At 54.7% G+C, this 13,851-nt stretch overlaps 1 protein-coding gene across 3 annotated transcripts in view; it reads right to left on the reverse strand.

Annotated features, from left to right (window-relative positions):
• Window positions 1-13,851, reverse strand: part of LOC144737930 (uncharacterized) — a 98,816-nt gene that overhangs the window by 33,815 nt on the left and 51,150 nt on the right. For all 3 annotated transcript variants that reach the window (XM_078620820.1, XM_078620822.1, XM_078620821.1), the window contains exon 5: window positions 12,630-12,743. In XM_078620820.1, the coding sequence (XP_078476946.1) occupies window positions 12,630-12,690 (61 nt within the window). In that variant the 5' untranslated portion in view covers window positions 12,691-12,743. The remainder of the gene's footprint in view (window positions 1-12,629; window positions 12,744-13,851) is intronic.

The following is a 13,851-nucleotide window of genomic DNA, read 5'->3' on the forward strand; positions in this document are numbered from 1 at the left end:
GCGATTTTGTGTTGATTTCCGCAAATTGAATAAGATATCGGTGGCAGATGCGTACCCTCTGCCGCGTATGGATGACTCCCTCGACGCATTGTCGGGGGCTAAGTTCTTTTCCACACTGGACCTCTCTTCGGGATTTTGGCAGCTTCCCCTTGACGAGTCCTCACGGGAAAAAACCGCATTCCGTACGCCTCAGGGGTTATTTCAATTCAACTGTCTCCCGATGGGATTGAATGCGGCCCCTGCTACATTTCAAAGATTGATGGAGCTCGTTTTGACGGGGTTGCAGTGGGAGACATGTCTTATATATTTGGACGATATCATTGTCTTCAGCCGCACATTCGATGAACATTTGACGCGGCTGGAGACAGTGTTTACGAGGATGCGTTCTGCCAAATTGAAATTCAAACCAAAGAAATGTCACCTACTGCAACGGTCCGTCCGTTATTTGGGGCACATTGTGAGCACTGAGGGAGTGTCCACGGATCCGGAAAAGACGGCGTGCGTCCGGGATTGGCCGACTCCGGCCACCGTGGGGGATGTTCGGCGGTTTTTGGGATTTGCCTCGTATTACCGAAGATTCGTGCCGGGTTTTGCGACGATTGCGAGGCCTTTGCATCTCCTTACGGGTAAAGGACGGAAGTTTGTTTGGGGACAGCCGGAGGAGGCGGCCTTTCGGAGTCTGCGTGATCTATTGGCCACGGCCCCAACATTGGATTATCCCGATTTCGATCACCCATTCATTCTTGATACGGACGCGAGTGACACAGGTATTGGGGCGGTGTTATCACAGTCTAAAGGGGGTGTAGAGCGTGTCGTGGCGTATGGTAGCCGAGTCTTGTCTCCTGCGGAAACCCGCTACTGTGTCACTCGCAGAGAACTATTGGCGGTTGTTTTTTTCCTACGGCAATTTCGACCATACCTCTACGGTCGTTCTTTTATTGTGCGTACGGATCATGCGGCCTTGCAATATGCCCTTAAAATTGACCAGCCATCCGGACAGTTGGCACGTTGGTTGGACACGCTACAGGAATTTTCCTTCCAAATTCAACATCGGAAGGGTGTGCGCCATGCGAACGCTGACGCACTTTCCAGATTACCGCGGCGCGGCCCTTGTAAATGTGAGTCGGGGACGCATAGGTGTTCGCCGATTCCAAACCCCCCTCAGCCGCTCACGCTGGCCGTCGAGAAGTCGGACACTCCGATGGAACCGGGACCGGCTGACGGGGTTTTGAATCTGCCGCGGTCTGTCTGGATCCGGGAACAGATGATGGATGAGTCATTGGTGTCCTTGCGGAAGCGGTCTGCTAAGGACAATGGGAGTCCGAGTACGGCTGTGGGGCCGCAAACCGCTCTCCGAGATGGTCTGCTTATGTGGCGGGAGGGGTTCCAGGAACGTTGGCGCCTGGTGGTACCAACGTCCTTGCGGTTCGAGTTGATTAGAACCCTCCATTGTGACACTCTCTTACATTTAGGGGTGCAGAAGACCTTGTTGACGTTGCAACGTCATTATTTTTGGCACGGCATGGCGACAGATGTCGTAGGGCACGTGCGCGCGTGCCCTGCGTGTGCACAACGTAAGCCGCCGAAACATCCTTACGTGCCGCCTCTCCAGTCGATTCAGGTGTCTCGAGTCAATGAATTGGTGGCACTGGACATATTGGGACCTTTTCCACCATCGGCGAGGGGTAATAAATATTTGCTGGTAGGGGTTGAGTACCTCTCCCGTTGGCCGATGGCCTGGCCGTTGCCCGATCAGTCGGCCGCGGCCATTACCGACGCCTTTTTGTTTGGGTATATTATGGATAAGGGGGCGCCTGAGAGACTCCTCACGGACCAGGGCAGGAATTTCTCTTCTAAATTATTGGCGGAAGTGTGCGCGGGCCTTGGGACTAAGAAAGTACGGACATCCCCATACCATCCGCAGACGGATGGTATGGTTGAACGGCTGAACAGGACATTGTCTGCCATGCTTTGCCATACCGTGAGTGAACAACAATCAGATTGGGATCTGCACATCCCCGGGGTGCTTTCGGCGTACAGGATGACGCCTCATGCGGCTACAGGATATTCGCCGTTTTACCTTATGTATGGTCGGGAAAACGTGCCGCCGGTGGATGTGCAATTGGGAACTGGGGTGAAGGGACCTCGGAAACCACTTCCTGAATACATCCAGGACACGGTTCGCCGAGTCACGGAGGCGCGGGAGAATGCCCGCGTGGCTACGGCCAAAGCCCAGGCCCGGAATGAGCGATATGCGCGACGGTCTGAGGGGGAGTGCCCTTGGAAGGTTGGGGACCTAGCCTGGCTTCATTGTCCACAGGTACGTCCGGGGACCTCGCCGAAATTGCACAAACCCTGGCATGGTCCCGTACGCCTCATTGCGGTTCCCAACCCACAGACAGCACGCGTCCAGATTGGGTCTCGTCGCTGGGTTGTGCATACGTCGCGCTTGAAACCATATGTTGCTCCCTTACATGATGCGTCATCCCCCAATATTGCCTTGCCGGGGTCTGTTGCTGCTGACTCTCCCCTGCCTGCGTCCATTGATCTCGCTAGAGCGCCTGTCGTACCTGTTCCAGACAGGCCGGCCGTGACATTGCGGGGGACGAGGGGCCCTGCTCGGAGGACGCCTGCCAGGTCTGCGGGACCTTCGAGCCCTGCAGCCCTTCCGACCCAGCTGCGGGCACGGTCACAGGACAAGCCCAAGACTAACTCTTTAGAGACACGGGACGGCGGTGGACTTCCAGCTGCGACAGGGGGATTACCCCCTGTCGTTCCTCGACTTTCATCGCGTTCCCGTTCTGCGAGTGGGCCGCCGACCGTCCGGGACGGGCCGGCGACCCGCACACGTTCCAAATCGCTTACGTTTCGTTGATTGTTGCTGTCTTGTTATTTTTTTCTTACAGTTGTATTTATTGCATGCTTTTGTACGATCGTTGATGTTGATTGCGTTGTTGTTGTTCTTGCTGTTACATTATATGCTTAGTGTCCTTTAGGGGGGGAAGCTCGGTTCGCCGCATTACGATTTGCTATTGGTCAGCCGAGGTCGGCTGGGATTTTTCTACGGGGGAGGGTGGTGTAATGCGGGCGTAAGCGACCTTCCGGAGGTGACGTCACGGGGGGTGGAGTCATGTGACGTGGGGGTAAGGTTCGGGGCTTTAAGCGGGTAAACCGGAAGGGGAAGGTAGTCGGGGTGTGAGCGGAATAGAGTGAGGCCACGCGGGCGAGAGTGGAGAGGGGGGGCGCCGACGGCCATCGGGAGCCAACCCCGAAGATAAGAGGAAGCTGCGGAGTGGTGTGCAGCTGCAGAGGAGACAGCCAGGAGGGCTGCGTGTTAGAGGCAGCGGTGTGGCTGCCAGGAGGAGCTGCGGAGAGAGAGAGAGAGAGGGCTGCTTGTTAGAGGCAGCGGTGTGGCTGCCAGGAGGAGCTGCGGAGAGAGAGAGAGAGAGCAAGAAGCTGTGAGAGCTGCGGAGGGAGAAGAGCAGCAGAGAGTACAGCCAAGGGGGGCTGTGTGAGAGAAACAGCAGCGGAGCTGCTGTTGTGGATCGGGCCGACATTGGAGTCAGCACCGTGGAGAAGCTACAGAGTAAAGACAGCCGTGTGGGTGTACAGCACGAACCGAATAATAAAGGACACTGAGCCAGACATCGTGGTCCAGTCGTTTATTACACAAGCACCGTACATGCAGTATACAAGCACCGTACATGCATTGTACAAGCACCGTACTTGCATTGTACAAACACCATACATGTATTGTGCAAGCACCGTACATGCAGTGTACAAACACCGTACATGCATTGTACAAGCACCGTACTTGCAGTGTACAAGCACCGTACTTGCAGTGTACAAACACCGTACATGCAGTGTACAAGCACCGTACTTGTAGTGTACAAACACCGTACTTGCAGTGTACAAACAACGTACTTGCAGTGTACAAACACCGTACTTGCAGTGTACAAACACCGTACTTGCAGTATACAAACACCGTACTTGTAGTGTACAAGTGTAGAGGTGTATTTGTAATGGTGTATTGGTACGGATGGCAAACAAACACAAGGGGCGTGGTTATGGCCGTACGCTACGAAGGTGCTTACATCAACGTCCGCACCTGCCATCCCCCACGGCCCCCCCGGGGGGGGGGGGGGGGCGATTGCTATATAAGGTGGTGAGCCGGAGGGCTCCGGGTCGAGTGTTAGCTTTAACCAGCGAAGATTGAAGACCAGCTAGAGTAGGCCCCGGAACTCCCCTGGCTCGCTGTCCTTGTCAGGACCGACCAGGGAAAGCCGGTGGCGTGGCCCCGAGAGCCCAGACTGATGTTCTTATAAGAGCCGGTCTGGAGACTCAGGGTGCCGGGAATCCCAGCTTGACCAGGGCTGGGATAGATAGCCTCCCTTAGCTCTGTAGTTGAGGACCTGGGAGTAGGCTAGCCGGGGTAGATGTTGGGTCTCCCTGTTAGACGGGTGAAGGGGCCGATACCCCTTCAAGTGTTGTGTATCCCCGGCTCTGTAAATACGTTGGTGTTAATAAATGCGTGTGCCTCCAACGACGTCGTCCAATCCTCCTGCAACTTACTACATCTGGCGTCAGAAGTGATCAATCAACGATGGACACGAGGGACGACTCGTTCCAGGGAGCCGGAGATGGAGGACACCTCGGCCGACTCGGCACCAGAGATGGCCGAAGTCGGATCCGAGCAGCCGGGGCCGAGTACACCCGCGCCGCAACGACAGGAGGGGTGGGGAGCGTCGGCCGGGGACTTCGGCTGGCTCACTCCCGCCTGGCGGAGCTGCTTTACGCTGCGGCCGCCACGTTGGAGGAGATCACGCAGCTGGGGGCTGGAGAAGTTGCACGGGGCGAAGGCGGCCGACACGCAGTGCCGCTTCCCGCCACCTCGACGCGGCTCGCGGTCAAATTTCCCGCCATCGCTACAGTGGGAGCAAAGGGCGGGGCCAGCCTGCGTCAGGTGACCGCCGAGTGCCAAGCAGAAGCCCCAACATCATCAACACCGGCCAGCGCGTCGCCAACGGAGCGACCGGCGATGCCATACTCTCTGCCCGCCCACACTGTACCGAGTGCCGGGATCGACGGGGCGCGATCCACGACCACGGACGTCGCATTACAGCAGCGACTACCACCCCTCAAAGAGTTCGTGGGCGAGGACGGGGACTGGGGCGGCTTCAGAAGACGGTTCCTTGCTCATCAGGAGATGGCGATTTGGATGGACGACGAAGCACTACGCGCGCTGCCGGTGATGCTCGACAATGACGCCCTGGCTACCCTCACCTCAGCGCCAAAGTAAAAGCGCGCCACGCTGCAGTTGGCGCTGCAGCTTCTGTCCGCTGTCTACGGCCCGCCTTCGGACTGCAGGCAGTTGTTCCACGATCGCCATCGGGGCGCCAAGGAATCGCTTCTGGCTTTCCGAACGGCTCTCCTGGCCCTGGCGAAGGCAGCTTTTCCGCGGATGGACGAGGAAGGAATGGACGCCATGGTGGCGGAAAAGCTGTTGCTGCTGGCGGACGAGTTGGACGTTGTCGTCTTGGCACAAGACGACACAGAGATGTGTTCCTTGCTGGTTGCGCACCACATCCACGCGAGCTTGCGGTCCCTGTGTCGCAAGGCCAGCAAGGGGGTGGCCGGCCATGCCAGGGTGGCTACCACCCTCCCATTGGAGGTCTGCGCGGCGGAGCGGCCGGGGGAGTGGAGATCCGCGGGACCACAGGCTCGGAACGGACCGAGCCGCCAGGATCAGCCCAGGCCGTCTGGGGCGCTCACACGCTGCTACAACTGTGGCATTCAGGGCCACGTGGCTTCAGGATGCTGGGCTCCTCGACGGCGCAGAGCGACGCCTCGTCCGGACGCCGCGCCGCCTCTACCAAGCTCCAGCAGCAGAATACGGTAAGTCGTGGCACCTCACATGTTTGGCCTACGCACACACCTGTCACACACTCACTCACTGAAACAAACAGGGGTCGCAAATCGCCAGGTGTTGCGTCGGTGTGTTCCAAAATGCGGCGGCCGCTCCAACCGGGGCAGTGGTCGGAGCTCGCCCATCGTGTTGTTGCCGCGTCGGCGGGGTCGTCGGTCGTGGTCGGTCACATCGATGGGGTTGAGGTGCGGGTTTTAATTGATACAGGAGCATCGGCGACTATTATATCGGATTTGATTTATAACATCCTTCCCGTTCAAAGCCGTCCTTTGCTCCCCATGGTGGTTCCATGCTATGCTGCTAACGGGGGCTCGCTGGGCATCATTGGGCAGATCTGCGCACAAATTTGTATTGGGGACATCAAATTATCCAGGCCGGTATTGGTCTCCTCCTCGCTGGCGGTTCCGTGCCTGTTGGGGACGGATTTCTTGGCTAAAATGCCTATCCGTATATTGATCGACCAGGGTTGCATCGAACTCCCGTCGGTCCGACATATAATGTTTTTGTCCTCCCCAGCTACTGAGCGTCGGGCATTTGCGACGGTGCAGGCGCTCGTGGCGAGGACTGTACGCGTACCACCGGGAGCTCAGATGCTTGTGCCTCTTAGGTTGCGTCGGCCGTTTGCTAAGGGAGTTGCGGATCGGCGGGTCCTGTTGGGACCATCTAGAGCCGGGGTCAATGGACCTGATTTGATAGCGGCTCAGACCATGGTGAAAGGGGACGGGGACCCCTTCATTGCAGTCCTTAATGTGGGATCACGAACGGCCGTCGTTCCTCAAGGGACCGTGCTTGCGCATGCAATGCCGGCGCCCTGTGAGGAACCGGTCGTGGGTCAGGTGAGTACCGATCCTCCGTCGCGACCGCTTTCGGACCGTGATGAAGGATGGCTGGATGCGCTTTGTGTGGGATCAGTGGACCTGTCCGACTCACAGCGTGAGAGCCTTCGAGTTCTCCTGCGTGAGTTTTCCGACGTTTTTAGTCAACACAAATTTGATATTGGTTGTACTAAATTACTGCGACACCATATTAAAAAGGGTGACAGCGCGCCAATCCGCCAAAATCCTTTTCGGTTGAGTCCCGCCGAAAAGGAGCATGTTTTGGGGGGCGCCGATCGTTTTGGTGAAAAAACACGACGGCTCACTGCGGTTTTGTGTCGATTTTCGTCGCTTGAACAAGATTTCCGTAGCCGACGCATACCCGCTTCCTCGGATGGATGAATCGCTTGATGCCCTAGCGGGGGCGCGGTTCTTTCCACGTTGGATTTGCTTTCTGGATTCTGGCAGCTCCCTCTGGACGAGGAATCTAAACCCAAGACAGCTTTCCGTACGCCGCACGGCCTTTTTCAATTTAACCACTTGCCGATGGGGCTATATTCTGCGCCGGCAACTTTTCAGCGGTTAATGGAATTGGTCTTGGCGGAGTTGCAATGGGATTCATGTTTAATTTACTTAGACGATGTCATCGTCTTTAGTAAAACATTCGATGACCACCTCCAGAGGTTGCGTGCTGTTTTCCTCAAAATGCGGGCTGCAAATTTAAAATTCAAACCACAGAAGTGTCATTTGCTCCGCGAATCGGTGCGGTATTTGGGTCACATTGTCGGACGCTCGGGGATTGCCACGGATCCCGCCAAAACGAAATGTGTCAGCTCCTGGCCGACTCCCACCTCGGTGGGGGAGGTCAGGAGTTTCATTGGGTTTGCGTCGTATTACCGACGGTTTGTAGCTGACTTTGCTACAATCGCGAAACCCTTGCATGCCGTGACGTCCAAGGGAGTCAATTTTCATTGGGGACCGGAGGAGGAGGCTGCTTTTCGCTCCCTCCGGGATGCCCTGGTGGGGGCTCCGCCATTGAGTTATCCAGATTTTTCACAACCCTTCTTGCTCAATACAGACGCAAGCAACACGGGCATTGGGGGCGTTCTTTCGCAGCTCATTGGGGGCGTAGAGCATGTGGTGGCTTACGGGAGTCGGGTGTTGTCTCCGGCGGAACAACGGTACTTCGTTACCTGTCATGAACTATTGGCGATCGTTTATTTCATTCAGCAGTACCGCCCATATCTGTACGGTCAGTGTTTCACCGTCCATACAGATCATGCGGCACTGCAGTACGCCTTGCGGATTCAACAACCATCGGGACAGTTGTCTCGATGGTTGGAGATTCTCCAAGATTTCGATTTTGTCACCACATATCGTAAGGGCATCCGCCACAGGAACGCTGACGCTCTGTCGCGGTTGCCGCCCACCTCCGAGTGCGCTTGCCTTTTGGGTTCGGGGCGTTGTAGACCTCCGAATGTGATCGCTGATTCGGTCCTTGCGGCCGCCGCCGATGTGCCTTCAACTTCGGGTCCTATCGAGCAAGAAGGGAGGGATTCCTTGCTGGGGTTGTCCATGGCGGAGTGGGGATGCCTCCAAATGGAGGACACTTCCCTCCTTGCTTTGCGCCGTCGCATCGGGGGGGCTGGTCAGGGGGCGGAAAAAGTTGACTCGTGGGGATTGTTCCAGGGGCTTTTAATGCACTGGGATGGGAGATTCTGCCGCCACCGGCTGGTGGTGCCTTCCGCATTGAGGGGTAGAGTGGTGTGGGCTGCGCATGAGCGGCTCCTTCACCTGGGGACCCACAAGACCCTTGCCATGCTCCAACTCGATTTTTCCTGGCCGGGCACGGTAAGGGACGTGGGCGATCTCTTGGGGTCGTGCACGCAATGCGCGCAGCGGAAACCACCGGCGAGGGGGTCCAACCCTCCGCTGCTGTCCATAAAGGTTTCCCGGATTAACGAGCTCGTTGCACTGGATATTCTCGGGCCATTTCCCGCTACACCTAGGGGAAATAGGTACTTATTGACAGCGGTTGAATATTTCACGAGATGGCCTATGGCCTGGCCCCTAGCTAACCAGTCGGCAGCAGCCATCGCGGAGGCCTTTGTCCAGGGCTACGTCCTCGGCAAGGGTGCTCCGGAGCGGCTGCTGACTGACCAGGGTAAAAAATTTTCAGGGAAACTCCTCCGCGAAGTGTGCGACCTCCTGGGTACGGAAAAAATTTGAACCTCCCCATATCACCCGCAAACTGACGGGATGGTGGAGCGGCTGCATCGGACTATCACGTCCATGCTGTCCCAACAGGTCTCTGAATCCCAGACCGATTGGGACCTTCACATTGCGGGGGTTTTGGCGGCCTACAGAATGGCTCCTCATGCGGCCACCGGATTTTTGCCTTTCTTCCTCATGTATGGCCGCGAGGCTAACCCACCTGTTGCGACTCAGCTAAAGCTCTCGACGCCGCATGCAAACTCTAAATTGTCCGACCACGTCAAATTTAACATTGAGAAATTGACAGAGGCGTGGGAGGCGGCCATACAGAATTCGGAACTCCGCCAGAGGGCGAATGAGAGGCTTAGGCTGGGTCGGGCACATGTGCTCCAATGGAAACCGGGGGACAAGGCGTGGTTGCACTGTCCCCAGGTGCCACTGGCAACCTCGTCTAAGCTGGTTCGGCCGTGGCGGGGGCCAGTGGAAGTCATACAGGTCTTGCAGCCACAATGTGTGCGTGTCCGATGGGGTAAGCATCGGTGGTACGTGCAGCCCTCCAGGTTGAAGCCATTCATTGCGCCCCATGTTCCTCACACACACACGCGTGGCCAAACGTGTGAGGGGTCCACCGACTCCCCGACTTCGCTGCTTTCGACTGACTTGTCACCGACTGTTCCACCTCCAGGTGCACCGGGATTGACGCGCCCGTGTCCTGCGACCCCACCCGGGGGGGTCGGGGATCGCTCATTCGACATACCCGGACGCTCCCGCACCCGAACTATTGACACCCACCACTGGTCCGACCGGGGCTGCACCGTGTGACGGCCCCGCTGCAAGAACGCGCGCCAAAACGCGCAGACTTTTGTGAGACTGGCCGCTGGTAGGGACCTTGCGGGGGACGTCCTGGGCGCTTGTATATATGTTGTGTGGTTGTGGGATGGGGTATTTATTCAAGGGGAGTGCGTCGGGACGGGTTTTTTTTTTCCTCTGTTGGTTGCTGGTTATTGTTGTTGTTGTTATAGTTATGTGAGGCACACGCGAATTCGGGGGGGGGGGAGCCATCTTGTTGGGACTTTGTTGCAGCTGGGGACGGCTGCGGGCTGTACAGGGGGGGGGGGGGTGATGTAGAGGTGTATTTGTAACGGTGTATTGGTACGGATGGCAAACAAACACAAGGGGCGTGGTTATGGCCGTACGCTACGAAGGTGCTTACATCAACGTCCGCACCTGCCATCCCCCACGGCCCCCCCGGGGGGGGGGGGCGATTGCTATATAAGGTGGTGAGCCGGAGGGCTCGGGGTCGAGTGTTAGCTTTAACCAGCGAAGATTGAAGACCAGCTAGAGTAGGCCCCGGAACTCCCCTGGCTCGCTGTCCTTGTCAGGACCGACCAGGGAAAGCCGGTGGCGTGGCCCCGAGAGCCCAGACTGACGTTCTTATAAGAGCCGGTCTGGAGACTCAGGGTGCCGGGAATCCCAGCTTGACCAGGGCTGGGATAGATAGCCTCCCTTAGCTCTGTAGTGGAGGACCTGGGAGTAGGCTAGCCGGGGTAGACGTTGGGTCTCCCTGTTAGACGGGTGAAGGGGCCAATACCCCTTCAAGTGTTGTGTATCCCCGGCTCTGTAAATACGTTGGTGTTAATAAATACGTGTGCCTCCATCGACGTCGTCCGAGCCTCCTGCAACTTACTACACAAGCACCATACATGCAGTGTACAAGCACCGTACTTGTAGTGTACAAGTGTAGTGGTGGTGTTGACGTGCGCCGACTGTGACAGTGATGGATCACGTGGCGGCACGGGGTGCGGGGTTGGGCACGCGTTGTGGGCGTGGTATGGACACGCGCGCCGGGAGTGACAGATGACGGGCGGCACGGCGTGGGTGTTGAGGCGCGCTGACACGAGATGGGGAAAAGAGGATCGTAGCCAGCGCCCGGTGATTGGTCGAAGGGGAGGTGCTCGCAGCGACGTCCGCAGGAGGGGTATAAAGGGTTACGCGCAAGAGCACTCGGGGCAGTTAGCCAGTTAGAGATTAAGGACGGAGTGGAAGGGGTAGGGCCTGTGTGGCTCGAAGGCGAGACCGTGGGACCCGAGGTCCGACGCCCATGTGGGTCGGGACTGTGGGACCAGGGTCGAGACGGACACCCCAGCTGGGTGTGTTCCGAGAAGCTAAGTGGCGTTAGTCGCCGAGTAGATAGTCGAGTAGCTAAGTGGGCGTTAGTCGCCCGGGTAGCTAAGTGGCGTTAGTCGCCCGAGTAGATAGTCGAGTAGCTAAGTGGGCGTTAGTCGCCCGGGTAGCTAAGTGGCGTTAGTCGCCCGAGTAGCTAAGTGGGCGTTAGTCGCCCGGGTAGCTAAGTGGCGTTAGTCGCCCGAGTAGCTAAGTGGGCGTTAGTCGCCCGGGTAGCTAAGTGGCGTTAGTCGCCCGTGTAGCTAAGTGGGTGTTGATCACTCGTGTAAATACAGTTGGTTCAATAAAAGAGTGTGCTACCCGTGAAGTCGTCTCCCGCCGAGTTACTACATTACACAAGCACCGTACTTGCAGTGTACAAGCACCGTACTTGCAGTGTACAAGCACCGTACATGCAGTGTACAAGCACCGTACTTTCAGTGTACAAGCACCGTACATGCAGAGTACAAGCACAATACATGCAGAGTACAAGCACCGTACTTGCAGTGTACAAGCACCGTACTTGCAGTGTACAAGCACCGTACATGCAGTGTACAAGCACCGTACTTGCAGTGTACAAGCACCGTACATGCAGTGTACAGGACTGCACCGAGATGGTTCTCTCACCCCCCCCCCCCCCCCCCCGACTCATTGGCTCCTCCCTGCCCAGCACCCTATATAAAAAAAAACGTGTCTTCAATAGCTTTTTTAGGTTTTTTCGGTAAAGTCACGTAGGTAAAAAAATTAAAATTAAAATTAATAAAAGTTAAATAAATAAAAAAAATCACGACGTTTCGTAGGCAACACAAGCTTCCGTCTTCAGGTGGAACCGTCACAGCCACGACAGCTGTATCATTTACTTGATAACGCTGTATCATTTAATTGTTACAGCTGTCGTGGCTGTGACGGTTCCACCTGAAGACGGAAGCTTGTGCTGCCTCCGAAACGTCGTGATTTTTATTTTATTTTACTTTTATAAATTTTAATTTTAATTTTTTACCTACGTGACTTTACCGAAAAAACCTAAGAATATGAATCCTTGCAGTCACGAAAGCTTCAAATCTAGAATTGAATAGCTTTCTTCACACGCTACAGTAATTTTACTGGAGCAGTTACACCTGATGACGGAGGCTTGTGTTGCTTCCGAAACGTCGTGATTTTATTTAGTTATTTTCATTAATTATTATTTTATTTAACATTATTACTTTTTTTACCTACGTGATTTTACCAAAAAGACCTAAGAGTATGAATCCTTGAAGTCACGAAAGCTTCAAATCTAAAACAATGAACCTTGTTTTGGATTTCACCTTTCAAGGCTAGAAATATAATTTTACAGTACCCTTGGTGATATTCACATTCAAACACGAGTTTGTATTTTGCCTTCATTCCTATGCAGCAAGAGTCTGCTATATAAGTTACTAGGTTGTTGTTGCTTCGACTGTCAAGCTAACAAATTAACTTCTCTACTCATGGCAACTGATGGCACCGGCTCGAGTGGCTGGTTAGCTCACCTGTGTGGTGTTCTTCATACAGACAAATCCCTGAGCCAGGGTCTCTCTTGAGTCCTTCCATGCACTGACACACGGTGTCCTGGGCCACGGAGCAGGCGTGAGCCACCTCCTCATCTGTAATGAGAAAGCATCGTACCAAGCCACCAACCCCTCCATTCAAGCCAAAGTTACTTAAATAGTTTTATTTTGCATCATTAATCACTGAATGAGAGAAAAAAATGGTTGCCAGTTTGCCTCACATAGAAATGTCTATAACAATAAGCATACCATTTAAGCCTGGGAAACAAAAGGAACCACCGCAATGTAAGGTAAGCATGCTGTACTTGCAACCCATAGGTCACTGGTTCCATTAATAATTTAATCATTGTCAAAACAAAACGCCTCTGTCCACCCAGCACAATGTCATGTATCGTGAAACATCAATCTATTCTCACATTGACCATTCAACTTAAGCATTTTTTTCCCATAAAAAATAAAAAATGTAAAAGAGTTAAACTGATTGGTTGGTGTCTCATGCTGCCACCCTTGGAGTTACAATTAAGAGGTGGAAGACCTCTTCCAAGGCGTCTGAGCAATGTGCCAGAGTCGGTCAAACACCCTCTAGAGGGGATGTCGTGGGCTAGAACAAAATAGTATGCTAACCTCTTACAAGAAATGTGGTCTTTGTGGAAGAGTAGACCAAAAGTCCGGTTATTAATTGCGAAAATAACTACTGGGACCTTTGTCGGAACGCGGACGACTGTGATTTGACCAATTTGAGAGGTTATAATCATATTATCGTATATATTCCTGAAAAAAAAACATCCCCTGTTGAGGTTGTTTGGCCATACTTCACACATAGCAGGTTAGTAAAGGTGAGGAACATCGATGTCGGAGAATAGTACAGAGAATAGTACAGTACAATTCAATTTGCTGCACTCTCCAGTACATATCCCCGTCGCGGTCTATACCACGAGTTCTATGCATGTGTAGTGTTGTACAGACGGACTCTTCAACGTCTTTTGTAGCACACACCTTTATTTGTCTTATGAACACAGTCCCTATGCACTGAGGGGTATACGGTCCCCTCACCCGTTAGACTCAGAAGGTACAAGCCTCCGCACCCTACAGGCTACTTAATATCCCGCTCTTTCAGTGTCCTCTGACTGGACCTAGGGGATGTCTCCCCGATCACTGGTTACACTGAACCCTAGCCCTTATAAGGGCTGGAGGGCTTGGTCCA

Source organism: Lampetra planeri, chromosome 75 (assembly GCF_965212315.1).
Source record: "Lampetra planeri chromosome 75, kcLamPlan1.2.h2, whole genome shotgun sequence".
NCBI classification, from domain to species: Eukaryota; Metazoa; Chordata; class Hyperoartia; order Petromyzontiformes; family Petromyzontidae; genus Lampetra; species Lampetra planeri.